At 40.9% G+C, this 16,837-nt stretch overlaps 1 protein-coding gene across 1 annotated transcript; it reads right to left on the bottom strand.

The window, feature by feature from the left end:
- Nucleotides 1-15,621: 15,621 nt before the first annotated feature.
- Nucleotides 15,622-16,804, bottom strand: LOC112413772 (histone H2B type 2-F). The gene has a single exon (XM_024765833.1). It carries the CDS (start codon nucleotides 16,058-16,060, stop codon nucleotides 15,680-15,682), a length of 381 nt encoding a protein of 126 aa, XP_024621601.1. The 5' UTR covers nucleotides 16,061-16,804; the 3' UTR covers nucleotides 15,622-15,679.
- Nucleotides 16,805-16,837: the final 33 nt, after the last annotated feature.

Raw genomic sequence — 16,837 nt, 5'->3', positions numbered from 1 at the left:
CAACACTGGTGAAACAAGCACCATACAGCATTTTATTCTACAGTCACCACCACTCCCTATTGTCACACATATGCATTGCTTTACTCACCAACATAGGTGTCCCCCAAGAGTGTATGAACCCACAGGGATATATAAAGATGTTCTAACAGGTACATTGGCAATGATAGTTTAAGGGAATCAACCGCCAAACATCAACTTCCATAAGCACTCTTTCATTACATTGTGCAGCCTAAGAACATGCCTGTTGTAAATGCTTGAAGCTGGTTCACCTTTTCCACCTCCTCTTTCCCACTCACCCTTCTCCCAGTTTACAAAAGAAAGGCATATCTCTCACCCATCCCAAATCATGATACACTACCCTGGGGATAAAAAAAAAATCTCTGAGTGTACCGAAGAGACAAAGGAACTATAAACCAGAGGTAAGTTTTTGTGTCTTTCTCTATTTTATACTTATGGGTGTTAGGGGCAAAGTCAGGTATTAGAAATGGATATGTTAGCCCATGTTGAGATGTTCTGAGTCCTAGTATACTGTAGAGAGGTAGGGCAAATTTCATGACAATTTTTACTTAAAGACCTTGCCTCTTGCTCTGTTATTTAAAAAAAAAAAAAAAAAAGATGCTTGGCTCTGAGGTGCAAGTCTTCTGAGAGCAAGGCAAAGAAATTGTAAGTAAGAAATACTGATAACAACTGCACCTTATCTAGGATAACAAACATGCACAGCTCTATACCTGGTCTATTCATCTATGAATTAGGCTGTATAAGAATAGGCTAGGGTATGTTAAGGCTCAAACAACTCCAAAATCTCAGCACCTTACACCAACAAAGTTTTGTTGTTTATATTACACTAGGGTCAACTGAGAGGGAGGAAGAAGGCCAGTTGTTGTGCCAGAGTGAAAAAGAGTTCTGGAGCATCTCAAACCAGAAATTAAATGCTCCAGCCCAGAAGTGACACGCAACACTCCCACTCCCAACTCACCGGTCAGAAGTGGTTACATAGCTCCACCCAAACACAAAGAGGATGTAAAATCCTAAAGTAAGCTGGAAATATTGTGAGGACAGCATAAATGCCATCACAAAGAGTGATATGCAAAAAGCATGCTGGGAAATATCACCTAACTTCAAAGAGCAGTCTTCCTGCATTATCACCATCCTCAGTAAAGAGGGTGATCTCATTCATCCGTGACTCAGTCTGTTTCTCAGCTGAACAGTCTGCATGATTTCAAAAAAACCTGAAAAGCCCTTTTACTTCTAACAGATCAACATTATATCTTCAAGTAAAAGGAATGTATTGAGGGCTTCCCTGGTGGCGCAGTGGTTGGGAGTCCGTCTGCCGATGCAGGGGACACGGGTTCGTGCCCCGGTCCGGGAGGATCCCGCATGCCGCGGAGCGGCTGGGTCCGTGGGCCGTGGCCGCTGGGCCTGCGCGTCCGGAGCCTGTGCTCCGGCAACACGAGAGGCCACAGCAGTGAGAGGCCTGCGTACCGCAAAAAAAAAAAAAAAAAAAAAAAAAAGGAATGTATTGAAGGTAAATTGGTGTTTTCCATTTTCTGTAACAATTTAGAAGGGATTGTTTCATTAACTTTTGCCAAAAAAAAAGGGGGGTACTAGATAGCGTAAATCCATATTTATATTTTTACTTGGTGGCAAATCTGCTTGTTATCACTCATCAGTCATTTCTCTTCCTAACTGGGACGTGTTAGTAGATTCTATTGTAAATCAGCTACTTACCAACGGTCATTAATACACTTTTTTAGCTCCACACTTACTGGCTAGAACCGGGCTCCCGGATGGACAGACCACGGCGGTAGCTCTCGGATCCGTCGCGGCGGCGGCGTTGTGCGTATCTCACGGAAGGCCGCTGCCGCCACCCTGTGGTCTCCTGTGCACATTGCGACCTTAGCTCTCCACAGAAGCTGCAACCGCCAGTGCGCGCGGGCCCAGTGGCGCGGAGGCTGGCCGGGTGCACGCCCCCCAAAGCCCCGTGAGAAATACTTGCTTCCTCAGAGCCGGCGGGGGCAAGAAATTAGCTCTGGTCAGGTCGGCGGCAGAGGCGGCGGGCGGGTAGAGGAGAGAAAGGGGTTGTGAGTGTCAGATTTGCCCCGGTACCCAAAAAAGCACCCAACTCAGGGGCTGCACCTTCATATCCGACGTAACTGTTTGCTTGGGGCCGGCAGGTGTGAGAACCCGACTCCCGAATGAGCTGGGTGGGCACCTGCAGCGGAACCGCGCAGCTGAAAAACCCCTTCGTAGGTCAGCGGGGATGGAGGGAGGGCTCGATCCTGCTCACGGACCTGGCGGCGGCGCCACCCCACGGGCGCCTGTTGCGGTTGCAACTTCGGCTGCCGCCTAGCGCAGTGCTGCCGGGAGGCGCGGGGCGCGCGGGAGTTTGCGGCTGGCGTTGGCCTCCGCGGAGGCCTGGTTAAGGGGGCCACCGGAAGGGGAGGGTCGCTGGCTGTCTGGGCGAGACCTCAAGAATAAAGGCGGCTGGAGGCGGTGGTAGCAGCAGGGAGGGAGCAGGTGGAGAGTACGAGACGTTTGTCCAGTCAAGCCCTGATGAATTCCTTGCTGGTTCCACCACCATCAAGAGCCAGGAAGGGACCCCAGGCCGGCAGAACCTGCAGGCCTGTGGGCAGGGAGCCCCCAGGCTCTTTACGGGCTGCTCTGAAATGCATTTGGGAACCGTGGAGCTTCTCCCTCAAGGGTCCAAGCCCTGTCCTATCCCGGAAGACAAGTTTCCAGGACTGAGAACAAGGGCCCAGAGGGGATTGATGCAGCTGGCTGGGAGAGAGGAGAAAGGTGGGGTTTTCCTTCCTTCGCCTTCAGACTCAGCAGGGACAACACCCAGGGCCTGTTGGACCTATCGAGGCTTCATCTTAGAAGTTTAGAGCTTCATCTGAGAAGCTCCTGGGCCCATCCTGTAATCCCCAGGTCTGTTCCAGACCTAAGCACAACTCTCCAGAGTAGACAGTTATGGAGCTGAACAGGCAACTGGGTGTGAGGAGAGTGGTCGTTTCTCACCTTCCAGGCTCTGTAGGATGAGCCCTAAACTCATTTGGGGACCACAGGAGCTTCTACAAGAGTCCAGGCCCATTTCAGAACACTCAGAAGTTTCCTAGCCTGAGAAGGAATCACCAAAGTGGATCGACTGGTTTTGGGTAAAACAGGAAGAGTTGGTTCCATTCTGGGTCTTTCCTGGCTCCCAAACTCAGCCGGGAGAAAAACCAGTGCCCTCTGGATTTAGAAATTTTCCCCCAAGAAGCCAAAGATAGCCAGACCTATCCTGGAATTCCAAGTCTAAGAATTAGACACTGGAGGCATAGCTGGCTGGAAGGTGTCTGGCAGTCCTCACTGCCACCAGAGTTAGTTGGAGACAGACCCTCAGGGGTAGTAAGGGGACAACAGTGGAAGCAAGAAAAAGTTAGGAATTCAGGAGAGAGATAACCGTAGCTTGGACTAGCAGTAGAGGTGTTAAGTGGTGGTATTTGGAATGTACTTTGTAGGAAGTGCAAAAAAAAAAAAAAATGCTTGCTGATTGATTACATGTAGGGAGTATGGGGAAGAGAGGAATCAGGTACAAATCCTAGATTTGGGGCCTGAGCAATAAACTAACTCCATAGACTGAACTGGGAAACAGCAGGAGCAAATTGGTGGAGCAGGGGAGACAGGAGTAGCAAGAAGCAAAATTTTGTATTGAACATCTTAAGATTCCTATTTGACATTTAAGTGTAACTGTTGGGAAAGCAATGGATACATGTGTGGAGCTCAAGGAAGGATCCTGAACTAGAGATAAACTTTTGAGAATCATCATATATATGTGGTATTCAGAGCCATGGGACTAGAGAGACAATCTAAGTGGAAAGTACAAATAAAAAACAGAAAAAGGTCTCACAGCGATAATAGTATAAAAAATGAAAGACCCTACCTAAGAGAGCTGTATATTAAGGTTAGCAATGGAAAGCAGGATGTCAAAAAGAAAATGCTAGTAAGCTGAAAATCTGGAGCCCCATAAGGTCTTTTAGGTATAGACTTCTTTGTTAATGCACACTGGCAGTAAAATTGGAGCCAATAAAACTGTTTGCTGCCCTTTATTCCTCATATCTTTGTTTGTTTCTAAATATGGGGTCAAAACCCCAAAAGGGTAAGAAGTTCATCTTCCTGCCTTCCCCTTTCAGCTTCTTGTCACACTAAGCACGTATTATTCTTTAACCCTTTGGCTTAGGATACGAAAGAATAAATTGTGGAGAAGGAGCATATGTGGAAGGGAAAGATGCCAAAACACGGTATGTGAGTTAAACGGAGATAGAAAATCTCTAAGAAAGGCTAGAAATAATTGGTTTACACATCCTGGAGAAATAAATTCCCCAAATATGGTGTTCTCTGAAAAGACAATTTAATTTTGAGGAAGCAATGGCATGATCTCCAGTGAAACAGCAATCATCTGGAGTCTGGCTGTAACTTTGAGGACAACTTCTGCATGGGCAGGAAAAGAGCCTTGAAGAAAAGAAATAGGTATGTACAGTGGGATTGTAAGTATCATATTTATTTTAGAAAATAATATTTTCTAACTTTAAAGAAATAATTTCTTGAAATTTCACAGGCTTTGGGCACAATAAACTAGTCAAATCTTAACCTTACACTTAATAACTCCTTGTATTGCAGTTTCTTATCCCAATTACCTCTCTTTCTACTTTGAAATCTATATTCTGGCTCATAACATCTAACTTTTATGGATTATTTTTATGTACCAAATACTCTTTCATTTGCCTTGCAGGGGTTATTTCTCTTAATCTTAATAATATTTGTTGCTCTCATTGCCCCATAATATTAGTAGGTGGCTTTTAATATTTTTCCATTGTCATGATCAATTTATATAATAAGTTTTGTCTCTTCCCCCAGTGTCTGGTAAAACTGTCTGGGCCTGGTGCTGTTTTTAAGGGTAGATCTTTGCCTATCTTTTCAGTTCCTCCTATAGCTAATTTTTTATTCAGGTATTCTACTCTTCTTAAGGCAACTTTGATCATTTGTATTGAAAAATGAGTTGTCTACATTTGTAAATATCTGTATCAAAATATACATACCATTTTAATACTTCAATATCTAATTTTGCTGATGTTATTTGTGTACTTTTTCTTTCAATATTAAATTTACCAAAGGATTAACTTTTAAATTTTCTTTCAAAGAGCCAGATTTTGGTTTTATTGATTAATTCTGTTTTGGGGAGAGTGGGGAAGTATGATCTATTCCAATGATTTCTATCCTAATTTATTCCTTCTACTTTCCTCAGGTTTTATTGTTCCTTTATTAGCTTTTAAATATAAAGCTTAATTCATTATTTTTAATAGTTCTTATTTTCTCATAAATGCATTTAAAGCTATGAAGAAGTCCTCTGACCTCTTCATATAGGTTTTAATATATAGTGCTCACTTTGTTTATTTCTAAATACTATATAATTTTTATTTTGATATCTTCTTTAACCATGTGCTTTTCCCTAACAGTATAGATCAAGGAGAGTATTTTTAGTTATTTCATTGCATTATGATTAGTAAATATATCTTGTATGGTTTCAGCTTATTCAACACTTGTTGAGTTTTCATTTGTCATCTCACACATGGTCAGTTTTGAATCAGTATTGCATGTGAATTTCAGTATAATGTACTTTTTCCATTTTGGATACAAGATGGTGTAGGTATAATCTATACTTATGATTACTTTTGTTAACTATGTTCTTCAAATCCTCTATATCTTCAAACAAGTTTTAGTCGACTTGGTCTTTTAATTCTTGAGAAAGATGTGTCTGTGTTAACATAATCACCACTATGATTGTTGACTTATTAAAAATCTTTGTTGTATGCACACGCGTGTGAGTCTATGCATGTGTGTGTACCTGTGTTAGGTGCAAACAATTTTTTTTACATTGTATAATTTAAAAGCTTTATTTCCCCTCCCACAATTAGCAAATGGGTTTCATATTAGTTCAACTGGAATTTTTCTTCCTACAATCGCCTTTCAAGTGCAAATAATTCTTGATCACTTCTTAATGGATTTCTGCTTTTCTGAATATGAAATATCCCTCTTCTAGTGCTTTATAGTCAGCTTTTATACATATACATTTTGTATATACATATATATTTAAACTTACACTTTTCTAACAACTTCTAGAATAATATCTATATCCTCCTCCTAAATATAACAAATATTAGTTAGCTTATTTTATTTCTCTTCATTCTCGCCATGTCAGTATCATCTGGAATTTGAAGTCCAGATTTTCTTTTCAATTTTTTAGGATCTACACCAAAAGACGTATATATTTGAAATCACTAACAGTTTTGAGCTCTTGTTTCTTCGAAATAGTAGACAAAATGTGGAGCAGAAACCATACATGTAAAAAAAACTCTGTAATCACAGTTACCTAAACAAAACTCTTAAAATCCAAACTTGAATCAGTAATCAAAACAGAGGGAGATTTCAATACAGACATGATGGATACAATAAATTAATGCTTCTTGTATGACCCAGGATATCACGAACAATGTCACCTGTATCTCTAACCTCACAGTACTTTGTAGCTATCATTTATAGCACATTTCTTTTAAAATTTGTATTTCAGGTAACTTGGTATATGTATTATATTTCTTTGTTATTTGAACCTTTTCTGCTTCATTTATTTCATCTCTCTCCTATCACCTGATTTCTAATTTCTCAATAAATTTATTTAATTATGAAATTAGGTGGATGAATAAATACCAAGTATTCTAAGCCTTAAAGAAAATTTTCTAGAATCTAAACTTATTTAGACTTAGCAATATATTTTACTGGGCACATGGCCCCCTTCTGGTATCGCACATCTTCCCCTTAGAATTTTTTCTGATTCTTGCAGGAATACAACTCCAGAAGTTCTTTCAGGGAGGGCCTGAAAAGTCACCCACACTTAGATGATAGTTTGGCTGGATATAGAAATTTAGTTTCAAAATTATTTTCCCTAGATTTAAAAAAATACCGATTGTCTTCTTATATCCAGTGTTGTCCAAATGAAAAGTCTGACATAATTTGATTTGTTTCTTTGTAAGAATTTTCTCTGGGTGTTTCTAGAATTGTCTCCTTAACTCTTGTGTTTTGAAATTTTATTGCCATGTCTCTAGGTAAAGATACTTTTAATTCATATCTATATGCTCTGCATTTAATGGGACCTTGCAGTCTGAAGATATATATTCTGTGAAAGTCTCCTTTTCTTTATTTCCTCAGCACCACCATGTATGACACTTGGGTTGTGCACTGCACAACTGCAGGGGACACCATTCACAAAGATTATAATTTAAATGGTGCTCCCGAAGCTGTACAGTGTACAATCAGCAAACCTTATTTGGTAGACCTGTATTTTATCTTTTACATTATTTCTATTCTCTCCTTCTAAACTCCTATTGGGTGAATTTTGAATCTATCTGAATTCTATCTGAAATCTATCTAGAATCTGAATCTATCATCCATGTCATTTAACTTTTTTTCATATTTTCTATCTTTATATCTTTTTATATGGCATTGTGGGGGAATTTCTAGGCTTCATCTTTCAGCTCCCCTATTTTCTCCCAGCTGTATTGATTCTATTCTGGACTCAGTCCTACTGTTGAATTTTTGTGTCAGTAACCAAATTTTAAATTTCCAAGATGTTTACTGTTCTTGCTCTCTTCACTCTTAACCCATTTGCCATCTTTTTTGTCAGTTTTCTATCATTTAAGGAATGTGGGGTGCAAAATGGGAAGAATGCAACATATGTTTGGGACACTATCTTGAATTAGTAGATATTTCACTGTACATTAGAGATCAAAAACTTACATAGCACTCAACAGGAGTTCCCTACTATCAACGGCAACTAACAGTTATTGAAATGTTGTGTCAAGCATCAGTCTAAGAATTTTTATATGTATTTACTCATTCACCTTTCAAAAACACATTATAAAGTAAGCATTACTATTAATCTCAATTTAAAGATGAGAAACTAGGGAATTCCCTGGCGGTCCAGTGGTTAGGACTCAGCGCTTTCACTGCCAGGGCCCAGGTTCAATTCCTGGTGGGGGAACTAAGATCCCACAAGCCATGCTGCGTGGCATCCCCCCACCAAAAAAAAAAAAAAAAAAAAAAGATGAGGCAAAAGCATAGAAGGTCCAAAAACTTGCCCTAGTCACACTACTGATAAAGAGCAGGGCTGGGTTACAAACCAGGTGATCTGTTTTATGAGCCTGCGCTCTTTACTAATACAGTGGCATACTCAGAAGATTTTAAGAACACGTCATCCTTCTACACTGCCAGATTATGTATTTACTTTGACACCTCTGTGCTGTTGTGGGGCCCTGCTACATGGTTATCCACCAACTCAATCTAGAAGACTCAGTCATGCTTGTAATTCATGTACATATATATTACTGTTTTCTCCTGTCAGGAAGAATAGTCAGAGTAGTTTTGTTTTACTCTTATAATCGTTGGGACTTTGCTATTTCCCATTATAAATGATTTGCCTTTGCTAATCCAGAAAGATTTATCTATTATGCTCCTTCCTGCCTAAACACATCCCACAATCATAAATACAATGAAATTCCCTTAGACAAATGAAAAGATTCCTTCCTTTTTTTCCCCCTAGGCTAGGAATTGAAATTCCAATTCTACCTTGGTTAACTTTCCTGCTAATCCTAAAATTGTGTTCTCTATGCATACTTGCTGTTTCTGAAAAAAAATTCGCTTAAGAATAATTTCTGGGGACTTCCCTGGTGGTCCAGTGGGTAAGACTCCACGCTCCCAAAGCAGGCAGCCCGGGTTCGATCCCTGGTTGTGGAACTAGATCCCGCATGCATGCCACAACTAAGAAGTCCGCATACTGCAACTAAGAAGCCTGCATGTGGCAACTGAAAAAAAACAAGATCCCCTATGCTGCAACTAAGACCTGGCACAGCCAAAATAAATAAATAAATAAATTTTAATAATAATAATAATTTCTGTTGCCCAGTTCCTTGATATTAATATGAAAAAATTGTGAAAATCAAAATTCAAATACTTAAAAAGACATCACAGGAAAAGTTGCCTACAAAGAAGCTCATATAAGCAAAATCATTCTTATTCGATTTTCATATTGCAGCAGGGAGGAGAAGGAAGAAGCCTACGAAAACAAGGATATGCTCCCTCACTGGAAGTAATCTTATGGTTGATGCATATACAAGTTAATCAGTATGCCTTTCTCCTGCTTATTCTACATGTTATAATAGGGGTCTTGAGTAAGTAGACATGCCAAACTATAGGAAATATACATCTCCAGAGAGAAATTCAAGTAGTTTAAGGCCCATCCCTAGGATTGGGAATTTTATTAAGAATACTGAACAGCCTTTGTCCAGGGTTATATCTGTGGTGTGTCTGAACTCTGTTTCACATTCCCTCTTGGCCTAAGGAGTTTTCCTTCAATGCATTTCAAAATGATAATCCCACTAACTGGAAACTAAGACCTGCACAAAGCTCAAACATCATTGCCAACAACAACAAAAAATAAAGCCGATATCTTTAGGTATTTTCTGTTCCCCTGAATGTTAAAAACACTGATCTCAAAAGAGTGATATGGATTTCCCTCACCTTCTGATAATTTAAAATTATTGCCTTTGATCATGTAAAACAACAGAGATAAATTGTTCCTTATTTCATTTCACAAATCTGCATCCTCCATTTTTTGCCACAAGAATTCCTTCTTCTGGGTGCCTTGTGCTGCCTCAGTCCCAAGATCAACTGAGATCTTGATCTGTCGATCTCTCTCTCTCTCAAAATACTCAGCCAGTCCCAAGCCATTACCTCTTTACCATCCTTGGGACAATACGTCATCATCCAGGTTTGGATCCTTCAAGGCAAAATGCTAAAGAACCGCACAAGCTCTATGAGTTCTCTTACTTTGCTCTCTGTTTCTGGTTTTGGCCATCTAAAGCAAAGTTCCTTGGATTGGTTGACAGTGATGCTCTCTAGATTCTTATGCTTCTTTTTAGCAGAACCATCTGAAATATCTCATCTATTGTGTAATGAGTTCTTGGTCAAAGAAAAGAAATATTGAGGTCTTGGGACTGCCATCTTACTTGTTTACCACTCCTTGGACTGTAGTTTGAGTAAGAAAATCTTATATTCTTGGGGAAACTTTCATCCCTGAATAGTGACAGGAACAGGAGCTTCATCTTGAAAATACTGAGAGGAAAAACATGAAGTACATTAACAAGCAGAAATGAAGAACTCAGAAGTCATCAACCTGACTCCACCGAGCCCATTTTTGAATTTCTAATTAAACATTTCCCAAATATCTGCACATTCTCCTTTTGGTTATAAGGTGTGTCCTTCTCTGTGCTACCTGATAGTATACCTACATCATTTCTATTCATTTGGCTTGCTCTTGTGTTAAATCCTCAAAATTCAGAGCTTTCAACTCAGAAATCAGAAAGAAGTATTGAGATGAAAGTATTTCAATTTTTTCTGAAAGCATTGATGGGAGGTATTGCAAACATCATCTGATATATTTTTTTAAAGGTATTTGCCAAAGATTATATTGGTCTTTACAGAGCACTAGTAACAGACACTAGAAATAAAGTCTTTTATTATTTAATTCATTTTTTTCCCTTTTGGGACACATAGCAGATACTTAAAGATTCTACAGTGTCAGAGGCCCAACAAGTAAATTGTGGCATTGCCTTCTTGGATGTTTTTAAGATAAAGAAGGTCTTACTGCTCTACTGCAAGATACTTAGGGAGTTGACTCTCAAATCACTAGAAATCTCTTAAAGCACAACTTGTTGGGAAGGAAATGTGCTCTGGAGGTACAAGGGTGCTCATGCAAGTGCCTTCCCAGCCACAATAATGGGAGAAACACTGATCGAGTATTTGCCACGTTCCAGCTGCTGTACTAAGTGCATTAAGTACATTATCTCATTTAATCTTCACAAGTCTTGAGGGTAGGTTCCATTATTTTTCTCATTTTACAGATGAGGAAATTGAGGTTCAGAAGAGTAAAGAAACTTTCCCAAGGTCATATAGCTCTTAGGTGGATTAGCTGGGACTCAAAGCTAATGCCCATCACTACTATAGTACACTGCCTTTCAGCCAGTATCTTTTGACTTTTATAATTGGTTTGCTATAAGAGGTCCATGGCCAGAGACCAGGGGCTGGACTGTGACATGATAAATGTATGTTTGATCTCTTCTCCCAGTTTCTAACACAGAGCTCCTAAAACTCTTGTAATTCCCTGAGTGATAGGGGTGCTAAGAACATCATTTGTTCTAATATTTGGTCTTTGACCCCAATTCCTGACATAGAGCTCCTAAATCCCTTGGAATTTCCAGGGTAATAGAAGCATATTTTGTTCTAATGAGACGACTCTTGGTGGACTCCTGGGTAGCTTCAGGACAGGGGCTGGTCACCAGAAAGGCCAGGCTATGATTAGAAGACTGAAGCTGTTAACCCACACCCCCCATCCTCCAGGGAAGAGAGAGGGACTGGAAGTTGAGTTAATAATCCATCATGCCTACTTGATGAAGCCTCCATAAAAACCCCTAAACTATGAGATTCAGAAAGCTTCTGGGTCAGTGAACATATCCACATGCCAGGAAGCCACATGGACACCCCAGTTACACGGGGACAGAAGCTCCTGCACTCAGGACACTTGCCCTATGTACATCTTCATCTGGCTGGTCATCTGTATCCTTTACTATATCCTTTATAATAGAGTGGTAAATGTAAGTGTTTCCCTGAGTTCTGTAAGCTGTTATAGCAAATTATTGAGTCTGAGGAGGGGGTTGTGGGAACTCCTGATCTGTAGCCAAGACTGACAGAGGTGTGTGTAACCTAGGGACCCACTACTTGTGATTGGCGTCTGAAGTTGGTATAGGGGGTGGAGGGGCAATCTTTTTGGACTGAGCCCTTAACCTGTGGGGTCTGCACTAACTTCACATAGTTAATGTCAGGATTGCTTGGTGTGGAAAACCCACATACTTGGTGGCCAGAAGTACTGAGAATAGTAGAGGAAACAAAAGTTTTCCTTTACTCTCTTACTGCTTCTGAGTTAGTGTAGGTAAGTATCCTTAAATACCCAACAACTTACACTATGAAGCTTCTAAACTGATTTGTGGACCATGGTGTCTGCAACTTCACCTAGACCTTCACTCCATATTGTGCTGTTCCCCATTCAGAGGGCAAAAGATTTTTAAAATCATTTTTTGTTAAAGCCGACTCTTAGAGTTCTGCATCTCATAAATCCAATCCCACTGCCCTCCCTCTCAACCACTCCTTCCCTCATCAATCTATTCATCCCATCAGTATTTACTGAGTGCCCACTCTATTCCAGGTACAGCTCAAGATGATGGGCAAAGTGCAGTGAACAAAACAAAGTACCTACCTTCATAGGACTTACTCTGAGAAGGTAGGAGGAGAGTCAGACAACGTATTGGTTGGAGAACAGTCTAAATTATTGTGCCAAATATTAAAAAAAAAATTGGCTTAAACAAAATACAAGTTTATTCATCTCTCACGTCCAGGGTTAGTAGAACAGTTCTGCTATTCTCATCACATGGCTTCTGTTTCTGGGCCCAGAGTGGCGGCCATAGTTCCTGCCATTGTATCTGTAACCCAGCCAGAGGAGAGTGTAAAAAGGCAAGGGCAGTACATATCTATTCCTTTTTAGGACACAAACTAGAAATAATATGTATCACTTCCATTCATATCTCATTGGCTCAGAACTTTGTCTTATGAACAAACCCAGATGCAAGAAAATCTGGTAAATTAGCCTTTAACTGAGAAGCCATGCACCCATAAAGCAGGGGGTTAAAGTAAGGAAAAAGAACAGCTTTTACGAGTAGCAGTCTCTGATTCAGTAATAAACAAATAAGTAAATAAATACATTAGTATTCAGATGATACACGGAAGAAAATTTAGCAAGGTATGGGGACAAGGAGTACCAAGAAATGGGGGGAGAGAGGGAGGTGGGCTTGCTATCTTACATAAGTCAAGGAAGAACTGAAGAGTAATGGAAGTTTTGAGCAGAAGCCTCAGAAATGAGGAAGCCAGTCATATAAATATCTGGGGGAAAAGCTTTTCCAGAAGAAATGGCAAGCACAAAGACCCTGAGATAGGAGGGCCTTGGTGTATTCGAGGTAGAGCAGGGAGACAAGTGTGATGAAACAGAACAAACAAAAGGGAGAGTGGTAAGAGAGGAGGTGGATGTGGGCCATTGTATCAGTGTGGACCTTCTCTCTGAAGCCATATGGGGATTTTCAGTTGGGCAGGATGGTGTGGGAGTGACATGATCTGACTTAGAGGTTTCAGAAAGTTTACTCTAGCTGGTTTGTGGAAAATAGAGTGAGGGTAGAGGCGGAAGCAAAGAGACCAGTCAGAAAGTCATTGCAAATACCTGGGAGGTGTGATGGTGGCTTGGAGTGGGAAGACAGCAGTGGAAGTGTCAAGTACGGTTGGATATGGGACATGTTAAGCCAACAATATTTTCTGATAAATTTTACTTGGGATGACTGAGAAAAGGCTTATTCGCATGCTTTACTATAGTCATACCCCCTGCAAAAGAAAATGAATCTCACAGGGAACAAGAAAATAAAATTTCTCTCAAGCTAGGATCATGGTGAACAAAGAAAGCTTCAGCAGGTTTGAGATGCTGGGAGCCAAGTACAATGTGACTTAAATTGCTTTGTGGGCAAGAGGGTGGGACAGCCAGAACTTTCCAATATAATGAAAAACCCTAAAAAATAGTCTATGTGAAAATTTTAAGTTTAAAGAGACATATTAAAGTGAAAAGAAAATGTTACAACCTGGATGAGGAGTACAGAAATAATGACACCTAGTCACAGAATTTAAAGGGAACGATGAAGAATTCCATTTTACAAAAATCAGATGATTAAAAAGTTGAAAGATGTTACAGTGAAAATTGGGTAAAACTAAAACTTAAAAAAAAACTTCCCAGAGGATACTTGATATATTGGTCGCAAATAAAAGTCCAGGTGCACTTCATGGACTTGGGAAGGAGAGCACCTGTATATCCCCATCACCTAGCACAGGGTCTGGCACATGTAAATTCTCACTTATAGAGTGATTTTTCCTACCATAAAATGTGTTGTATAATGATTTCTTTTCTTTCAACTAGAAATTTTAGATTCTCATTTGAGTCATCTTTCCCTGGTCTCTTGTCTGATAGTCTCTAGGGAAAGATGACTCACTGAGAATCTTAGTTTCCCAGTGAAAGAAAGAAATCACATACAGCCCACTTTATGCAACTTTTAATTAGATGTAAATTCGAACTCCTACATTACAAATGAATAAAATTCATTTTAAGCATTTAAAAAATTCATTTAAATTCCCCCAAGTTTAACCAGGAATGGCTTAATTTCAAAACTCGACTGTCAAGTGAATTGGAAGCTAAGACTTTTCCTTTTGCCTCAAGGGTATATTTTATTTGGTAGAATATCCAGCCTTTTTCGGGATTGGTCTTGAGTTATGCAAGGTTTGAACTGAGAGGGCCTTAGAAATTCATCCCACATGTTAACTGCCCTTTTGTACACCATGCCCCCAAAATCTATTCTAAAAATATACACCTGAGAACACTAAAAACCACCTCATCAGTCCCCCACCTCCAACGGGACCTTATCAGGGAACTTCAGGAGAGGCACCTGGAAGTATGTTTAGCAAGCTTGGAGGTGGGCCTTATAACCAGGAGTTACAGAACCAAGACAAGGTCCTTGCCCTGGAGAAGATAATTTTCCTGTGGAGGAGTGTAAACAAGCACAGTAAGTTAAGTGCTGCTCAGTTTTCACCAAAAGCAGGGTAGGAGTGGGGAAAGGTTTGACCTAAATGAGGATTAAACCCAGAAGGGAAAATATCCTGAAGGAAGTGAAGTCTTTGGGCACTGGGTCTCTCAACCTTGGCGCAAGAGTCAACATCAGTCACCAAATAATTCTTGGTAGTGGGGGCTCTCCTAGGCATTATAGGATGTTTAGCAGCATCCCTGGCATCTACCCACTAGATGCCAGTAGCGCCCCTCTCCCCAAGTGATGACAATCAAAAATGTCTCCAGATACTGCCAATATACCATGGGAGTGTGATGGAGGGGGTGGGGTGGGAAATCTATCTGGTTAAGGGTCACGGGGCTAGGTAGGCCAACGTATTAAGCATCTGGCGATGTTGAAAGTTTGTGACAGACACCTAGAGATTTATGTTAAAAACAGATTAAAACATTAAGAAAAAGCGGCAACTGGGTAAACTATAGGGCTATCTGTACGCCAGAATAAAATAAAACCCAACTCGCTTACTAGTTTAATAGTTTAATAAGAGACAGCCCTGCCCCGCTCCTCCAGTACCTAAGCTCCCACTGAGGACTCAGACTAGGTAGGAACCACCTTAAGGACCAATCACTTGTTACCAGCAACATGACCCATACCACCAGGTGGCACCACTGGATCATAGGAGGTCCTAGATTTTAACAGGGCAACCATTCAATCACTGTCCCAATCTAGCCCCACGTCCAAAAGCACTCGTGATCATGGGCCCACCCCACCCAACCAACAACTAAACCCACCTTTTATCAAGTGTTTACAGCCACTTTCCCCGATAATTTAAGTGGCTCTGAAAAGAGCCTTTGGGGTAAAATTGATGTTCTAGTTCGTCTCTTGCACGCTTACTTCGAACTGGTGTACTTGGTGACCGCCTTGGTGCCTTCCGACACGGCGTGCTTGGCTAGCTCGCCGGGCAACAGCAGGCGCACAGCTGTCTGGATCTCCCGGGACGTGATAGTCGAGCGCTTGTTGTAATGCGCCAGGCGCGACGCTTCGCCCGCGATGCGCTCGAAGATGTCGTTCACGAAGGAGTTCATGATGCCCATGGCCTTCGAAGAAATGCCGGTGTCTGGATGAACCTGCTTCAGCACTTTATACACATAAACAGAATAGCTCTCCTTCCGGCTGCGCTTGCGCTTCTTACCGTCTTTCTTCTGCACTTTCGTGACAGCCTTTTTGGAACCTTTCTTAGGAGCAGGAGCAGATTTTGCTGGATCCGGCATCTTCACACAGGAGAATCCCCACACGCCAGTAGAAGTGATCCCGACTACACCGAAGCAGGTTGGTTACGCGCTACTTATAGAGCCTGTATGCAAATGAAGACTAGCACAGTATTACGTTTTTATTGGTTAATATCCAACAGTGTCGTCATAGAGGGGCGGAGTCCATGTAAATAAGGTTCTGCTTGCGCTCCCTCAATGGCCCTTAGAACAAATGTCTTGTTAACCAATCAAAATGTTCCATTTCACACTAACCACTAAATTATGTAAAAAGTAGTTTCACCTGTTTGTGGTCTTTTGATGTTAACTGGTTTTCACTTTTACTTGGAGATCTGAAGTGCCAGCTAAAGACAAGTTAACTTTCTCATTTTTGCATCATTTTACTCCTGTACTACTTTGTGGAAGTTTGTTTGATTACGGTTTTTGCAACAATACCTCAGCCCACATTTTCTTTTTTTTTTTTTCGCGGTTTGCGCCTCCTGTCTTATGCAACGAGGAAGATGGGTTCTTACACATCTCGGGACTCTTGACCCCATTTAGTTGAAATCCCGAGTAACTACTTGGGGACCGAGGATTTTATCTAACATCCGGCCTAGTTCTAGTAACTGTACAATCGGGCTGAAAACCCAGATTGCCATCCCAACAGTTATACTGACGGCCTTCTAAAGTGTCACTTAATTTCAGTATTCAGATTTGTGCTAACGTTTTGTACTAGCACTTTGGAACGCGTTACAAACGACTGGTAGAACATATTCTATCCTCTTGCAAAGTTTAGCAAGG

The sequence above is a fragment of the Neophocaena asiaeorientalis genome, unplaced genomic scaffold, assembly GCF_003031525.2.
Source record: "Neophocaena asiaeorientalis asiaeorientalis breed wild unplaced genomic scaffold, Neophocaena_asiaeorientalis_V1.1 scaffold474, whole genome shotgun sequence".
NCBI classification, from domain to species: Eukaryota; Metazoa; Chordata; class Mammalia; order Artiodactyla; family Phocoenidae; genus Neophocaena; species Neophocaena asiaeorientalis.
This window is presented reverse-complemented; position numbering and strand designations above follow the sequence as displayed.